The 18,011-nt window shown below is 40.8% G+C and overlaps 2 protein-coding genes across 7 annotated transcripts in view; one reads left to right on the top strand and one right to left on the bottom strand.

The window, feature by feature from the left end:
• The window catches only part of LOC138959431 (PRKCA-binding protein-like), a 28,388-nt gene extending 18,010 nt beyond the window's left edge, over positions 1 to 10,378 (top strand). For 3 of the 5 annotated variants that reach the window (XM_070330921.1, XM_070330917.1, XM_070330920.1), the window contains 7 exons: positions 462 to 552; positions 1,224 to 1,313; positions 2,863 to 2,979; positions 3,560 to 3,786; positions 5,091 to 5,191; positions 6,613 to 6,707; positions 9,108 to 10,378. In XM_070330921.1, coding sequence (XP_070187022.1) covers positions 462 to 552; positions 1,224 to 1,313; positions 2,863 to 2,979; positions 3,560 to 3,786; positions 5,091 to 5,191; positions 6,613 to 6,707; positions 9,108 to 9,373 — 987 coding nt within the window. In that variant the 3' untranslated portion in view covers positions 9,374 to 10,378. The remainder of the gene's footprint in view (positions 1 to 461; positions 553 to 1,223; positions 1,314 to 2,862; positions 2,980 to 3,559; positions 3,787 to 5,090; positions 5,192 to 6,612; positions 6,708 to 9,107) is intronic. The other 2 variants (XM_070330918.1, XM_070330919.1) reach the window with 2 other exon arrangements.
• A 207-nt stretch (positions 10,379 to 10,585) lies between these two features.
• LOC138959430 (fatty acid synthase-like) overlaps positions 10,586 to 18,011 on the bottom strand; it is a 41,648-nt gene continuing 34,222 nt past the window's right edge. Inside the window, exons 29-34 of one of the 2 annotated variants that reach the window (XR_011453718.1) lie at positions 17,009 to 17,398; positions 16,557 to 16,675; positions 15,913 to 16,191; positions 14,851 to 15,108; positions 14,322 to 14,591; positions 10,586 to 14,289 (exon numbers count right to left, since the gene is read on the bottom strand). Coding sequence is in view for 1 of the 2 variants with exons in the window: in XM_070330916.1 (XP_070187017.1) it covers positions 14,490 to 14,591; positions 14,851 to 15,108; positions 15,913 to 16,191; positions 16,557 to 16,675; positions 17,009 to 17,398 (1,148 nt within the window). In the remaining variant the exon portion in view is untranslated. Of the gene's footprint in view, positions 14,592 to 14,850; positions 15,109 to 15,912; positions 16,192 to 16,556; positions 16,676 to 17,008; positions 17,399 to 18,011 lie in introns of both variants that reach the window. The other variant, XM_070330916.1, reaches the window with a different exon arrangement.

The raw sequence follows: 18,011 nt of genomic DNA, 5'->3' as shown, positions 1-18,011 counted from the left end.
TGTAATGTTTGTACTGTCTGTAATTGATCCTCTGTTTTAAGACCTCTCCCTTTGAAGACCTGTTTTTCTCATTTTAGGTGGTCTGATCAGGGAGGTTCCACTGTAGTCATGTTTGGTTGTGTTTTCTTTGAACGTTTGCTTTTTTTATTTTTTTATTTTTTTTCCTAGGGTGGATAGCAACTAGATGAAATAAAGGTTTCTGTGCTAGTATTTTTTTTCTGTCCATTGTTTCTGTTATATCTGTGTTATTGTTACTGTTTTTGAGGTGGTGGAATTGATTTTGTCATAAAGAAGCAGTTTAAAGCAAACTAAACAAATAATATGCATTTTGTTTGTGTGGTACTGGTAGGTATGGGAGGATAGTGTTATGTTTCAACCGTTGATGTGGTTGTTTGTTTCATTAAGTAATGTGTGTGTGTGAGTGTTAGCAAAGTATGAATCTCTTGGTAATATATGTTCAGCAGTCTGACTGTGTCTTGATGCAGAATGAGGTGACCATCAACTTCAACAAGCTGCATGCTGACCCCAAGCAAGGAAAAACGTTAGATATAGGTAAGTGTCACTTTCTTTGCTTTTTAAAACGATTTGTATTGAGCGTCTAAAAGTAAAACTATGTGGTATTTTCAGTGTCAGTTTCAATTTTAAACACTATGCTGATTTTCTTTGAAATTTCTACTGCAATATTTTTTGTAATCGTGATGAAGAGGCAAGCATAATATGTACAGTCAAACCTGTCTGTTGCTGCCCTACATGCCAACCGGCATAACTGGCAGTAAGCAAGTCAGTAAACCTGTCTGTAATGACCGCTCAATGAACCAGTCAAAAGTTGTTATGATAATAATAAGTGTATTTATAGGGCGCATATCCTAAGATAGTTCTAAGTGCCTCACAATCAATCTTAATATAATAATGGTGGACAGTTGGTCATTATGTTTCCTGTCATGTCTTTCTATCCTGACTCCAGGATAGTCCAACACATTATTGAAAGTATAATATATTGATCCAAATAGCCTTACTATAACAACCAAAAATTCATTCAGAAGACCTCCTACATGTCAGAACAATGTGTCGGATCAAGAAAGTGACCGAAGACCTGGGCCTTAGAGATGAAAACAACAAAATGTGGTCAGAGTAGGTATATAAGCCAGTATGATTTGCTTCATCTGTGAGTGCAAAGCGTGTTGTAGGCCTGTAACTTCAGTGTTCAGTGTGTGTGGTTGCAGTGCTGAAGAAGGTGAAGCACAAGGTGGTGGAAAACATGAACTCCAACACAGCAGACGCCCTGGGGCTCAGTCGTGCAATTCTCTGCAACGGTCAGTACGCTCTTCTCTTTGTACTACAAGGCACGGATGTTTATGTAGGATGCCAATAAGGATGTGTGAATGTTGATCGAAAAAGTAAGGAATGCGGCGTTAGGAGGCTTGGATGTTTATGGAAAAAGAAAGGGATATGTGAATAAGAAGTTCTGGATGTTGATTGAAACAGTGAGGGATATGTGAATAAGAAGTTCTGGAAGTTGATGGAAACAGTGAGGGATATGTGAATAAGAAGTTCTGGATGTTGATTGAAACAGTGAGGGATATGGGAATAAGAAGTTCTGGATGTTGATTGAAACAGTGAGGGATATGTGAATAAGAAGTTCTGGATGTTGATTGAAACAGTGAGGGATATGGGAATAAGAAGTTCTGGATGTTGATTGAAACAGTGAGGGATATGTACATAAGGAGGTATGGAAGTTGATGTAAAAAGTAAGGGGTGTACATAAGGAGGCGTGGATGTTTATGTAAAAAGTAAGGGGTGTGTATAAGGAGGTGTGGATTTTGATGTAAAAAGTGAGTGGTGTTTATTTTGATGTGGGTGTGCATAAGGAGGGGAAGCATCAGACCTGTTTACCCTTACGATTTTGGCGTAATTTATTACGATTTTCTGCAAAAAATACGCCATTCCGCTATCCGTGTCAAGACTACGATTTTCGTAAATAAAAAAAATGTTAAAAAAAAAAAAATATATATTTTTTATTTTTTTAATCAATTCACATGTTTGGCATTGTTTTTTTTTCAATGGCAAAATGGGGTGAAAAAGCACAGCACTGACCAGAGATCATGTCTGTCTGAAGAGACGCTGGAGAGCCTTATTCTAGTGGTGAAGTCTCGCTCTCACTCATTCGGCAAGCGCAAGTACAGTAGAGAAGCGCTTGACACACTGAAAAAGGCCTACTACCAGCAAAAGAAAAAGAATCAGTGATGCATGTGCTTTTGATGTGATCTTCTTTGAAATTATGATGACTACAAAAACTGACTGATGTGTTTTGTTTGTGAATGATGGGTATATGTGCATGATTGCATTTGGCAGACACAATTGTCATGTGCGTTGTAATTGGCGACGAATTTTGGATGATTACTATTTTTGTGCCAGGATTACTATTTTTGGGGCTGAGCATTACTCCAAAACACTTATGGGGGTAAACAGGTCTGAAGCATGGACGTTTAAGTAAAAAGTAGGGGATATGTGCATAAGACAGCATGGTTGTTTATGGGATGTATGCATATATTGGATTAGGATGAAAGGAGAGAACGTGTTATTTGCAGTTTGTTGACTGTGTGGTTGTGTTCAGAGAGGTAATGTTTTCATTAATTCTGGATTATGGTTTTGATTGTTTTGTATTGCTTTGATTTACAAACAAAAACTCCTATCAAGTAGACACTGGACAATATGTATTCATCCCTGTGCTATGATTGACAAATAATGTAATTCTGTTCTGAACATTTTTGATTCTATGTGCCCTAGTTGATAATTAATGGTATATGGTTTGACTGTTTCCAATTTGAAGTGATTGACTCGAGTGTAATAACGTGCTTGCAGATGGACTTCTGAAGAAGCTGGAAGAGATGGAGAAGACGGCAGAGATGTACAACGGTTTGATCGCCCACACAAAGAAGCTGCTCAAGGCTGTTTTCGAACTGTCTCAGTCTCACAAAAGTATGCTGATTATGTTTAGTTCTGGAAGCAGTAAATAAAGCGATGAATACCGAGTGAGAGAGATGTGTGACTTGATATAAATTAAGATAAAACAGGCATGAGAATTTACCACCAATTCAGTTTGCTGACATTTTGAAAGCTTTAGAGATTATTCTTGTGATCCCCAGAATTCACCAGGTTCGATGATTTTGCAAAATATTGATTATTTTTTCTCCAGGAGGCATGTTTTTTGTGAAGTTTTTATAATTTCATGATTGCATGCCTGATCAAGGAATATTAGTGGCCATGTTCTTGATATAGCAATGATGAAGTGATTGTGGGGATCATTTTTACATGCATGTGAGTGTGTGCAGAGGGGAAGTGTCATGACTCATTGAGCATTTGACTTGCATAAGCTCTGCCTAACATTTTTTCCATGCTTAAAGTCAGACCTTTCCCGGCCTGATAATTTTGTTATCTTGCAAAAGCTCTGCCTACCTTTTTGTCCATGCTTAAAGTGAGACTTTTCCCGCCTGGCAGTTTTGTTATCTCGCTTTCAACTTGCTCAGTAAACATCTTCATTCGGTATTCTGCTGTGCAGACTTTGGAGAGGTGTTTGCAGCAATCGGTGTTCGAGAGCCACAGCCCGCGGCCAGTGAAGCATTCACAGTGTTTGGGGAAGCTCATCGAAGCATGGAAAAGTTTGCCATCCGCATGCTGAAGACACTCAAGCCCATGATTTCTGACCTAAACACGTTTCTCCACAAGGCAGTGCCGGACACTCGCCTGACCATCAAGAAATACCTGGACGCAAAGTTTGAGTATCTGGTGAGCAGCATTGTTGTTTTTGCTATCACTGTTGATGTTGTTGTTACTTTTGTGACAGGCAGACTGACTGTCTCAGAGAGGCAATGTTTGTTAAAGGTTCTGGGATGGATACATTGTGTGTGTGGCTATGTGCGCATGCACGCTCTGATATAAGTGGCATACTTGACATTATTTTTTTGAGTATTGAGATTTATTGTTCCAGGAGGAACAGAGTTTGAAGCGTGGCAGACACTTGGGGCAAATGGAAACAGTGAGAGGGAGGGAGAGATTAAAACTCACAAAAATTGGCACATTGTAACATTTTCGTATCCCGCAGTGGGGCACTGCGGTTATGAAATTAAAGGCCCCTCCTGTTTTTGGAACCGCAGGAGCTTTCTAGTTTGCTGTTAGGTAGATTTTTGGTTCCTCTTTCCTGTCATGCTCTCTTTTTCTTCATGAATTCTTTTCCTTTTTCTGCCTTCTTGCTCATTCACCTGTATTTTTTCCAAAAATCTCTTCTCTTGCCGCTTGTCTCGCGATTCATGTATAGTTTAATCTGTTAGTGTTCTGATGTAAGTCCAGCAGTAGATAGGTTAAGCCTATTTTAACATACTGGAAACTGGTAATCTTCCAGTAGGTATTAATTTAGTTTTACTAAAGCCTGCTGGGACACAAGTAATGGGTTAGTGCATTTGTAAACAGGAATCGCTTGACAAGTGGCCCCCTTCATCCCCCCCTTCCTCGTCCTGATATGGCTCTGCGTAGTCGGCTGGACGTTAAGCAACAAATAAACAAACAAACAAACAAACATTTTCGTAAGGGAAAAAGGCTTTCTCTCAAATAGTCCCGTGTAAGTGACGTTTCACACTGAAAGGAGACTGAACATTTTCAGATTTATAAACCTCACATTGGACCTAATGTGGAGATTGCCAAAAGAAAAAGGAAAAACTCCATCCTCATTTTGTCTGTGACCAGCCAGTTCAGATTCAAAGTTGCCAGTAGTAGATTGACAGACCCAAGAGAGGATGGTGCTAATGGCATGAGGGAAGGGAGATAATTTGGTTTTTTTGCAGTGCTGTCACTGAAGGTGGCATAGTCATTGTGTAGAACTTTAATCTACTGAGTAAATGAATATCAGAATTTAAAAAATGTTTACAAATTGTGAGGTTTGGATATTTAATTTTATTTTCCAGCATGGTGTGTAATTGTTTTAATTTTTGTAGCATCTCAGCGATGCTCAGTTCTGTGACATTTAAGCGATGCTGAGTTGCTCTGTCTTGGCTCCAGCAGTGACTGAGGACTGTGTGTGTGTGCGTATGTTTCAGTCGTACTGCCTGAAAGTGAAAGAGCTGGATGATGAGGAGTACAGCTACGCAGCACTGCAAGAGCCTCTCTACCGTGTGGAGACCGGCAACTATGAATACAGGTACACACACCTCTCTCCCCCTGTACTACCCATCATTAAAAAATTCCCACCTAGGCCTGTGTTTGAGCGCAGATCTTTGTTGGGGTACTGTTTATACTAACAGGGTTCGTACAGGTCATGGAAAACCTGGAAAGTCATGGAATTTGATTTTTAATTTTCCAGGCCTGGAAAGTCATGGAATTTCAATTCAAGTCATGGAAAGTCATGGAATTTAACAAAAAAATAAGAAAGAAAACAAAATTAACCTTTAGCACGCCAGCGGCGATTTTTGTTGCCCAGCCATTCCCCCCCCCCTTTGCCAGCCAGTAGCGATTTGCGTTGCCAGCTCAAGGCTTGTTCGTATGACCAACTTCTCGTTCGTATTTGCATACGAGAATAACGGTATTTTTAACGGCACTTGAGCCAAAGCGAGGCTCACTTCCTTCCGTTATCTCGTCGTGTCGTCTGCGCTGCATTTGAGTCGGTTTCGTCGAAGTTTTCTGCTTTTGTTTTTGCATCGATAAAGTACTTTAGCGCTTCGACAAGCAAGATGGAGGATGATGAGTTTGAAACTTTCTTTCGAGTTGTTTCTTGACAACAAAAAGTATGCGAAATTGGAATGAATTACCGAGGAAGATCTTCGCAATGAACTGTGTATCGCGGTGAAAAAAATGACAGTTCGTCAAGTCACAGTGACGGTTACGAAACGGAATTTACGAAAGTGCAGATGGATACAAACAGTGGCTGGTCCAGTTTAGTGAAATGACAGGACCAGCAAACATTACCGATAATCTGACTGCGTAGCAAATGCTTGACTTGCTTGTCGAAGAGACACTGCGTAGAAACTGACTCAAATTCAGTGCAAAGCAAGCCAGTGTCAAAACTGGCAGTGACAAGACGTAAACAGTTTGCGTGTTCGGAAATGGCGACCTGTGGATCTAGTCATGGAAAATGTTATTGAGGCTCATGGAAAGTCATGGAAAAGTCATGGAATTTTGTTTCTAAAAACCAGTGGGGACCCTGTTCTAAAATTAGTTATAGGACAAAAATGACATATATTCCCCTACTACATTCAGCAAACAGCATGATTTTGTGTAAGGTAGAGTCTATACAGTGGAGTGAACTCCCGGAAATCAAATGTGCACAAGTTTTGCTCATTACATTCAACAACAAAATCAGAACAGCTGAATCTGAACAGGTTTTGTTTGTCACTGAAAAGAATCAATTTTCTATTCAAATCAGTGAGTTTTGTTCATCTATCCGATCTAGCGGTGATGCCATGGCATTCTGAATGGTGTAGGAGTAATTCTCAGAAGCCACAAAAGAAGCGTTTTGATGCTGTTTTGGGCAAGAAATGAGACCAAAAATGGCACATGTCCTGTTTTTGCTAACATTTGTGGTACAAACACTCTGTAAGGATATCCTTAACTTTCTTTGTGCAGGTTGGTGCTTCGCTGTAGACAGGATGCAAGAACAAGATTCGCAAAGATGCGATCCGACGTTCTGGTTAAGATGGAGCTCCTGGACCAAAAACATGGTGAGATACACTTGTATGCTGAGTAGACATACCTCTTGTTGGTGTGTGTGTACCTGTGTGCGTGCATGCTATATGAAGTCTTATATCGCGCGCGTATCTCTAGACTCGGACTCAAGGCGCAGGGATCTATTTATGCCGTGTGAGTTGGAATTTTTTACACAATACATCATGCACTCACATCGACGAGCAGATCGCAGCCATTTCGGTGCATATCCTACTTTTCACGGCCTATTATTCCAAGTCACATGGGTATTTTGGTGGACATTTTTTATCTATGCCTATACAATTTTGCCAGGAAAGACCCTTTTGTCAATCGTGGGATCTTTAACGTGCACACCCCAATGTAGTGTACACGAAGGGACCTCGGTTTTTCGTCTCATCCGAAAGACTAGCACTTGAACTCACCACCTAGGTTAGGAAAGGGGGGAGAAAATTGCGAACGCCAGGGTCGAACTCGCAACCTCTCGCTTCCGAGCGCAAGTGCGTTACCACTCGGCCACCCAGTCTGTGTGTGACCCAGACCTGTTTACCAGTACGATTTGGGCGTATTTTGTACGCCAAATTATTATCGGTACGCAAATACGCGACACACACACAAAATACGCCTAAGAAAAAGTCTAGAATACGTTTTCCGGTGTTGGTGTGCTGATTACGGGATGGTACAACTGATACCGGTTTCGGTCGAAGGGAGATAACCATGACAGCAAGTCTTCAGCTGTGGAAACCTTGTTCAGTTGTTGGCACGTGCGATCGTCTGGACAATCGTGGCAAAATGAAGCGGAAAAATGTGCCAGTTTCGGATGACTGTACCAAATCTAAACAGCAGAAGCAGCAGATTTTCTTGGAGAAATATAAGAAAGAGCCAGGAATTGTGGAGTCTACTATGGGAAAAAGTCATGCACACTGCAAGTATTGTAAATCAGATTTTTCCGTTGGCCATGCTGGGAAATATGACATCGAACGACACTGCAGTTCCAAATCTCACCTGGACAAGGTTGCTGCAATGAAATCCGCTGAAAGCTGCCTAGGAATTATGAAGTTCATTCCCGCAAAGCAAATCCTGCCAGAAGAAAAGGCTGTAGTCCGTGCTGAAGCAATGTTTTCTGAGATGATTGTAAAAATGAACTTGCCACTGTCAACCGCAGATGTTATTTCACGAACTTCATCTTTTCATTATCAATCTGTTTGGAAGACACTGGTTATAATGCTATAAACTGACAGGTAAATAACATTGTTTTATCCCTGTTGTATTGGAAGGAGTGAAATTCTGAAGGTGTTCACAAGACATGCTATTCTTACACAAACACGTTTGCACCCACGCGTACATTTTCCCTAGCCCATATGTCTTTGCTTGCAAAGTACACCAACTTTTTGAAAAATACACTCAACTTTTTGGGAAAGTACTCTTGCCTCGGGTTTAGGGTAAACAGGTCTGGTGACCGCATCTGTCCAGGTGTGTGGTTTTGTTTTTCTCCTTTGGCCCAATTTTATGTATAGGTACAGGCACACACACACACCTGCAACCACAACAGAATACAGAATATTTGCACTTGCACTGAATTAGGTCTTATATTGGCTCAGTTTTCCCTTTTCCAGTTTCAGTTCCTTTTTGACTCACATGCGAAGCAAAAGTGAGTATGTACTCACCCGAGTCGTCCGTCCGTCCGTCCGTCCGGAAAACTTTAACGTTGGATATTTCTTGGACACTATTCAGTCTATCAGTACCAAATTTGGCAAGATGGTGTATGATGACAAGGCCCCAAAAGACATACATAGCATCTTGACCTTGCTTCAAGGTCAAGGTCGCAGGGGGCATAAATGTTGCCTAAAAAACAGCTATTTTTCACATTTTTCCCCATTTTCTCTGAAGTTTTTGAGATTCAATACCTCACCTATATATGATATATAGGGCAAAGTAAGCCCCATCTTTTGATACCAGTTTGGTTTACCTTGCTTCAAGGTCAAGGTCACAGGAGCTCTTCAAAGTTGGATTGTATACATATTTTGAAGTGACCTTGACCCTGAACTATGGAAGATAACTGTTTCAAACTTAAAAATTATGTGGGGCACATGTTATGCTTTCATCATGAGACACATTTGGTCACATATGATCAAGGTCAAGGTCACTTTGACCCTTATGAAATGTGACCAAAATAAGGTAGTGAACCACTAAAAGTGACCATATCTCATGGTAGAAAGAGCCAATAAGCACCATTGTACTTCCTATGTCTTGAATTAACAGCTTTGTGTTGCATGACCTTGGATGACCTTGACCTTGGGTCAAGGTCACATGGATTTTGGTAGGAAAAATGTGTAAAGCATGTGAGTCGTATGGGCTTTGCCCTTCTTGTTTCTCTCAGTTGTCCTTTAGTATGATCAACGGTCCATTTTCTATTGCAGTACAAGACATAGTGTTCCAACTGCAGAAGTTTGTGTCAGCCATGTCCAAGTACCACACAGACTGTGACGAAGTGATGGCAGGAGCTGTGGTTTTCCCCATCGAGGTTGATCTCACGCGCGGCACCTTCACCTACGACACTTCGGGCCAGTTCAACGATGACCAGGATGAAGAAGAGGAGGAGGAGGATGAGGGAGGAAGGTGTGGAGAGGAAGGGGGTTCAAACAGTGTGTCCGTTACAGGAGACCTGCTGATTAGCACAGACTGAAGTGTTAGCGGCGTCATTCTAAAAGGATGTGTTCCTGTTTGGGCGTGTTCTGTGAGAAAACATCTACGTATTTGGTGATGACCTGTGATTATGTAGCCTGGCGAAAGTGCAAAAAGGGGACTGCGTCTGTTGTGACTTATTTATGAATCTTACAACGCATAATTTTGTGGATTCCCCCATTGGAAGGAGCTTGGAGGACAGAGTGTTTGGCATAAGATGTGTTGTCTTTAAACGAGTGGCTTCCTTGAAAATGTATTTTAATTTTCTTGGCATACCACAGCGATCAACTGCCATTTCGGGAACTACAACCTCTGAATGTGAACTCACAAACTTTTGGTATTGCACAAGCTTTTTGTGTAAACTCCGCAAAATTTTCACAATTCTGAAGAAGATTATACTGGTAACAGAAGTTATTCAAGGGCCTGAGGTTTAGTTTAGCAGCCATGCAACGGCCCTTTAAAAATGAAGGCTGGAATTTTCAGTTAAAATGTTAGATAATATTTACATGAAGACAAAATTAGTTTTCACAAACAGGAAAGTTATTGGATTCAAGTACATATGTTGGGATCTGATTTTTTTTTAGTCATTTTATGAGTGTTTCTGATTTTCACCTATTCCTCTGTCGATAGATCATTTGATGTGCAAGAAGTTTTGTATTGTTTTCCCCTTCTATGGGTACAGATAAACAGTAGCAATTTATTATAGTTTCTATCACCTTTTGTGTTGTGAAGAAGTGATCTACTTGTGATTCTATTAGTGTTATTTTGATGTTATGTTTTCTTTAAAAGAATAAATGCAGTATCTGGGTAGGGCATTCAGAATTGGAAGAGATGCGCATAAATATTGTCCACATACACAAACTGGAAACTTCAAGTGATACGCCTGTGACTCTTGCTCTTGTCTTAAGTTCGCCAACATTGTAGCATTTTTTTTGTTTTTGCAGTTGCAGTTTGTGGAGTTTACAAGGCAAGAAAATGTTGTGCAATAAATATTAATCAAAATACATATTGCCAATTGTCTGTGTGTGTGTTCATGGGTATTTTGAATGTACATTGCTGGATACCATAATTTCACTGCTTCCTTCATAAAGCGATACCCTCCATGCGATGTTCAAATTGTTATATTGTACCAAGGCAAGAAGCATGCACACAGAATACTGCAACATCAGCTGAAAGAAGACATCATACAAACTGCTGAAAAGGTCAACAGGCATTAGTTTCACTGATCTTTATTTAATTCATGTACATGTTTATTCAAACAAAAGAGAACTTCAATAAAAGGGAGATACATTCTGTCTTTAGGAAGTGTCCAGTGTTCACGGGAATGTGACAGTTTGGTTTGAGCTTGGAAAAGTTGTTACCTTTGAAAGTTAACACCCCCTAAGCTCAAAACTTGGGCATCTTATAAATTTGTTGAGTACACATTCCTAACCATTTCTTTCTTTCTTTAGTGTTTAACGTCATTTTCAACCGTTCAAGGTTATATCGCGACGGGGAAAGGGGGGGGGGGGGTGGGATAGAGCCACTTGTCAATTGTTCTTTCTTTCTTTATTTGGTGTTTAACGATGGGATAGAGCCACTTGTTAATTGTTTCTTGTTCACAAAAGCACTAATCAAAAAATTGCTCCAGGGGCTTGCAACGTAGTACAATATATGACCTTACTGGGAGAATGCAAGTTTCCAGTACAAAGGACTTAACATTTCTTACATACTGCTTGACTAAAATCTTTACAAACATTGACTATATTCTATACAAGAAACACTTAACAAGGGTAAAAGGAGAAACAGAATCCATTAGTCGCCTCTTACGACATGCTGGGGAGCATCGGGTAAATTCTTTCTCATCCCAACCAATATGGGACTCCCCCTAGCCCGCTGGGGGTATGCAGAACTACTAAACAATAACAGTTTCATAACTGAACAACAGCTGTCTCTCCATGATTCCTCTCACCGATAACTAGGCTATATAATTAAAACGTATAAAGGAAAAGACACACCCAAATGTCACAGTGCAACATAAAGGTGAAGAGGAAAGCGGTAAAGGATTTTTCATTGACAAGTATACATTTTGTGTCACCTCATATGACAACAGACACCGAATCAAGCATTTCTCAAATGCAACAAAAATTAGCTAGGGCACCATTCTTAAAGTTGGATTTGTTTTTTATGGCACACAAAAACAGACAAACACACATACAACCAGGGTACACAGTGTGAAAACTCATTCCAAAAATATGAACAAAACTACCAACAGTACCCAAGATGTTGCATCTGTTTACAACACAATTATGTAATAAATGTGACACGGCCACAATTCAGACAAGGAAAGTCTTCTACATATTGCTTTTAGCGAGGACCACAAATGTTAATAAGTTTACCTGATCAAAAGGTGTGAAATCGAACCAAACTTATCTGACAAAATGTACAGGTAAATAAATAAATAGCCTTTAAAAAGCTTCAACTATGTATTGTATTGATACAGAGTGGCAGTCAAATGAAAAATGCCTGACAAAGATGTTTCAGCCTTTACAACTTTTCAGTTGCTGGACAAGTCTTACTTCTTAAATACTGAATGATGACAACAGAAAAGATGTAAGAATAGATTTAGCAAGAAAAATGGGTCTGCAGTTGTCTACATGTAGTTTGTTCAAATCTGGAAGTCATGCATTGCAAACTTTACTGTAGTTAGCAAAAGAACACACACAAAAACACATAAATCTGTACTTGAAAAAGTGTACTTGAAACCTGGCAATCACTCAAAGGAAACCCGAAGAACATCTTGCATGACTATTATTAGCATGCACATGTATGAAAGTATAAAGTTGCAAAAAAGCACAACCATGCAGATTTAACAAGCAAAAGGTTAACACTTCATCAGCAGGAATGCAACAACAGCACAAATCTGGTCGAGTTCAACAAAAGAAAACAAGTACTCTCTTTCTGATTTGTTTGTTTGTTTGTTTGCTTAACGCCCAGCCGACCACGAAGGGCCATATCAGGGCGGTGCTGCTTTGACATATAACGTGCGCCACACACAAGACAGAAGTCGCAGCACAGGCTCCGTGTCTCACCCAGTCACATTATTCTGACACCGGACCAACCAGTCCTAGCACTAACCCCATAATGCCAGACGCCAGGCAGAGCAGCCACTAGATTGCCAATTTTAAAGTCTTAGGTATGACCCGGCCGGGGTTCGAACCCACGACCTCCCGATCACGGGGCGGACGCCTTACCACTAGGCCAACCGTGCCGGTCTCTTTCTGAGAAGCAATGTTAAGTCGCAGTTCCAACAAACAAAGATCACATACATAATTTGTTAAGTAACATTTCATTTATTTGTCACGCGTATAAACAACATAATACATATAAGTTCATGCAAATTATCAAAAATAAGTGCGAAAATTTGTTTTCAACAAAATATTAAATAACTATTTCTTTCATGTTCTTTTTCATACAATGATCAAAGCAAAATCAACAACACAAAAAGATAAACACTCTAGATCGTCTGTGAAAACATAAAAATGACATTGTATTAATGAAACCATACACTGTCAATCATTTTGAGACAATAATTATATACGTCTTATCGGACCAATTCACATAAACACTATTACAAAAATAAAATAAAACAATTTTCAATGACATTTTGATAAACAAATGCTACGCTGAATCAATCATACATATGTAGATTTGAATAAAACAAACCATGTGTGTTCTCAGTTATTTCTGAGAAGCACAATTTTTATCCTTTATCCAACAAACTTGAAACAAAATTCAATGAACCATCTTAAATGAGTTTCAAGGAAAAAAATATTTTCCTAGCTCAAGGGGGCCCAGGTAGCTCAGGTGGTAGAGCACTGGACTTGTGATCCTAAGGTCGCGGGTTCTCGAATCTGGGCCGGGACGGACACGGGTCAACTTTATGTGCAGACCCAGAGCTAGAGACGTTATCCATGTCCCACCCCTGTGTCACCACAGTGGCACGTAAAAGACCTTGGTCATTCTGCCACAAGTGCAGATGGCTGATACCACCTAAATACACATACACTTGTGTATCTCATCTAAAGCCGAGTTAAAACCTGGGAACATGCCCCTAATGGCTTTGCCGTGAGGGAGTAAAACTTGAATCCCCCCCCCCCCCCCCCCCCTTCTCACTCAGTAACAGATCACATTTTGCATACTACTGCAATTCAATCATCCAAACTACTTGTCTTCAATCACATTTCAGCAACAGGTCATCTGCAACATTCACACACAGTGCCAGGTAACAGCACTGTGCTCATCACTCACACTATTTTGTGTTTCTATTATCAGGGGTGGTGTGCACAAGAAAATGCCCAAGTGGATAAGATCCAAGCACTGGTTCAGATCGATTAAAATCTCGAATATCAATATCAACCCATCTGACTCAGCAATTGGTTCTCACCCAGTTGAGCACTTCCTCATGCACACTACCCCAGAAGAACATGAGAGGGGTATGGACGGGGTCAGAGGTGTATGGGTCTCAATGGTACAATGACACACACAAAAAATAACAAGGTCATCTCATTCAGTTGCTGATCTTGGCCGTTCAACTGATTCGAAGGACGATTTGGGAAAATAAGGTTGTGAGTACTTCTTTGTGCAAGACACAAGTAGGGACTAAATGTCTACACATGGACTATGCTTGTTACAACATAGTCAGGATTTTACAAAAAGCGAAGTACATGCAATACTTTTGACAAGTAACTGTACTTTCTTTTTGAAATAAAACTTGAATCGGCGAGCAAACCATGCAACAGCAGTAGTCGTTTCAATTTGTGCACAATAAAACTGCTCATCACGCAGTTGTCAAAAAGCATGAAAACAAATCCTTGCTTATACCAAAAGGAGTACTGCAGTAGTGATAACTGATACTCCACACGATTTTGCAAGAACCTACTAAGTTCTGACAAGTTCTTGTTGATAACAACAGGAGTGCTTCAATACTGCCTGTATCACAGCTACGGCTGTAAACTAGTTGGTTACTGAAAGGCTGGATGTGCTTTATTGTCTTTACTGAGCAGCAGCAAAGCCATGAGGTCTCGGTTTATACTTGAGTGCAGCACAGCAGGGAAATCAAGTCACTGACGATGTCTTCAAGCCGAGATGAGGTCAGCAACAGTCTTAGCGCCGTCATTCAGGATGAAGGTCTCATGATTCCCCTCCACAATGTTGACACTCACTTTACCCGAGCACACCTGCACAACAAGAATAATCATACAATTTTACTTCTTTAAGATTCGAAGCAAACTAACATACATGTCAGTGCCGTAACTAAACCAATACATAGATCTACCCTCAAGTAAAAAACAAAAACAAAAACAGATTCATTATTGAAAAGTTTTGTCTATGATTAAACGGTCCAATATCTAACCCTTATTGGGATAAGAAAATAAGTAAATGAAATGAAAATAAAATGATTTGGTTTTATACCCTATTCAGATGATCTGCACTTACTTTTTGCAATCCATAATCCTTGTCCAGCGTGGCTGACTCGAGTGTGTTAGCCTTGGCCCGAACAAGGCCCACGTTTCCAGTGTAGGGAGAGGAGGGTGTGTACTTCTCTGCGATAAGGAGCATGCTGTAGAAAGCCTTGGCTGCTGCGGACACGTCCTTATGACTGTCAGGGGGGAACACGCCAGAAGCCATCATCATGTCTGTGGCCAGCTGGAGTCTCTGGTCGTAGGTCTTCGCCTTCATCAGCTCTTCTTTGGTCTGGGTTAACAGATGTATTGATTGTTTTAACGAATTAAAAATGTCAAAGAAAAGGTGAATGATGCGTAACTAGGTGTATGATGCGTAACTTTTATTTCTGACCGGTCAAAAGCCAATGTTTTTTTTAAATTTGAAACAGCCAACAATTAAATCTAAGTGAAGCTAATCTTTACTTCTGTGTTCTTCTTCTTCTTCGTTCATGGGCTGAAACTCCCGGATCCACGTTCACTCATGTTTTTGTTTTTTTACCCCGCTATTCTGGCAGCATACGCCGATTTGTGGGGAACTTCTGTGTTCAAACAAAGAGAAACTGATAAACTGTCAATATTGAAATTTCACTTAAATGTTATGTTTGTCAACCTTCTGCTACTGCAGACTTATCCTGGCTTTTAAAGAAATGCAGCAGCAGCAACAGGAGTTTCCACCTGGATGCTTCTCTGATTTCTGTTCCAGATCACAGAGTTGTGACATTCCCCTCCACAGAGGCACTCACAAAAACAAAGATAGACACACACACAAATAACAAATAAAACAATCAGGAAAAAACACCAATCCCAATAGACGATTTTCAGAAATAACCGTCGGGTTTGTATGGGCTGTGGAAGAGGGACCTTCTCTTGCAACACCTGGTACAAACATCGGAGGGGCCAATCACTAGCCAGGGTTGTGTCAGAAACACGTGTGTTTCCACGTGTTTCGGACACAACCCTCGCTAGTTATTTTCGGAATTCGTCTATTTCCTATGTAGATAAAACCATCTTCCAACGTAACAATCAACATAACACATTCGATGTGAAATCTCACCTGTTGATATTCTCTGTTGTGGACAAACTTGGACATAAAGCTGTACAGTCCCATAGCCTCAGCCTCTGCAGGGTCCTCCGCACTGATCTTCTGGCGGTACAGGTCCGTGTGAGACTTGACGTACTCGTGAGAGCCATCTAGCATGTGAAGGGATTGGATGATGTCGGGCTTCTCTGGATTCTGCTGCTGAAGCTGCAAGGCCATCTCAAACGCCACACAGCAGCCGAACGAGTAGCCAGCCAGGCAGTACGGGCCGCTTGGTTGAACCTGCTTCACTTGCTGCAAAGCGAACATCATTATTATAATCATCATCATCAGTGGTAATTGTATAAGTGGTTGAAATTCTAGTACATGTATTACCTGTTATAAAAGGAAGAGTTACGTCCAAGTGGTTTTTTTTATAATCTGGAAAGAAAATAAATCTGCTCAATGCAAATGTCTAGTTCCATAGAACTTGAAAATTGTGATCTAACTTTAGGAACAGAGCAGACAAAATCTGTACTAAGAAATATGGAGATACAAGTCTACGTTTAAACCTACATTCCCTCATACACACAAAGATGTATACACACAAATGCAGTGGAACCCCCTTTTAAGATGGACCCCCCCCCCCCCACACACACACACACACACATACTACTTACTTGGAGATAGAATCCTGCCAGAGCCTCTATGGAAGTGAGCGGTGCCGAGGGCACAAGCTGGATGCCATAAACAGGGCGTTGCAAGTGTGACGCCATCTCCTCCAGACATAGGGTCACCCCTGTAACAACCATTCAAGTACCGTTAACAGTGTCTCTTCATTCAGAAACTATCACACATCTTACATAAGAAAAGTTGGTCAGTCATAATCCATGCAAAGCCTTTTTTTTTTTAAAAACCATGATTTAATGACATTACCAGCCATTTTCCAAACTGTTTGATCTTCCAAAGTATTCTAAACAATCATGCGTACAAAATACAGCGAAATCGTATGGGTTTCAAGGTCTGTTAATGCCATCTGGATATCCCTGCATCAACAAAGACCAAGCACAACAACACTGTGTCAAAACAAGATGCAGACATAACAACAGAGCAATCACACTCAATCGCTCACCTTCAATGGGATGCACAATGAACAGCGGCGTCTCAGGGTTGCTGATTTCGTTGAGGTGAACCACACAACTGGACGGCACCAAGTGGTTGATGTCCACGCGACTGGTTACGGACAAGCCGCTGTCGTTCATCTGACTGCTGCTGAAGCTTTCCTCTGCTTTGGTGGCGGTGCTGGCACTGGCTTCCTTCGCAGCAGCATCACTAGAGGTGCCCCCTGATCCCTGGCTGATTTTTTTCAGCTTGTTGATTGTAAGGAGGCGGATTTCTCGGCCAGGCAGAACCAGGTCAAAGTCCCGCTCCAGTGTTTGCTGGACTTCTGTTCCCATCAGCGAGTCCAGGCCCAGGTCGGCCAGTGTGGTGTCTGCATTGATTTTGCTCATGTCTCGCACACCTGGGGAAAGGGAGACAAGTTGATATGCACTGTGCTAATGTCACAGTTTATTTCAAACACAGTACAGTAGACTCCGCTTAATAAAAACACACCGGGACTGGGCAAATTTGTATTTATTAACCAAAGTTAAAAAAAAAAATCAAACAGAGAAAAAAAAAAGAACAAGATGGGACCGCTGACGGGTGCGTTGCGTGATTGCAAGTGAACAACAAACTTTCGCAAACCATCTTCAGTCTCTTTGTCTTTCCCACTTCTTTGTCTTATTCGTTGCTTTGGCGTTGACCCTTCTGCAACCGAAGCCCGAATTTCCTTTTTCATTTTTTATTGATTGGTACAGAAACGAATGCGAGACGTCCAAAAAAGTTGGAGCTTCCCGAACACTCTTTGCTGTCAGACTATGGAAGCGATCAAGAAGTTGAACCTTGTCTTGCACCGTCATTTCTGTTCTTTTTCTCTTTGTGCCCTTGGATGCCATGTTCAAAACTGCGAGCTTTATACGTGTGTAGGAGAGAATGCAATGAGAGAATGCAAACGTGATCTAATTCTCGTGATCTCGTTTCCACCCTAAATCACAATTTTTGCTGAACTTAGCTCACTAAGCTTCAGCAAATGC

Source organism: Littorina saxatilis, linkage group LG2 (genome assembly GCF_037325665.1).
Source record: "Littorina saxatilis isolate snail1 linkage group LG2, US_GU_Lsax_2.0, whole genome shotgun sequence".
Taxonomy (NCBI): domain Eukaryota; kingdom Metazoa; phylum Mollusca; class Gastropoda; order Littorinimorpha; family Littorinidae; genus Littorina; species Littorina saxatilis.
Note: the sequence above shows the minus strand (reverse complement) of the source record. Positions and strands in the feature narration are given on the sequence as shown.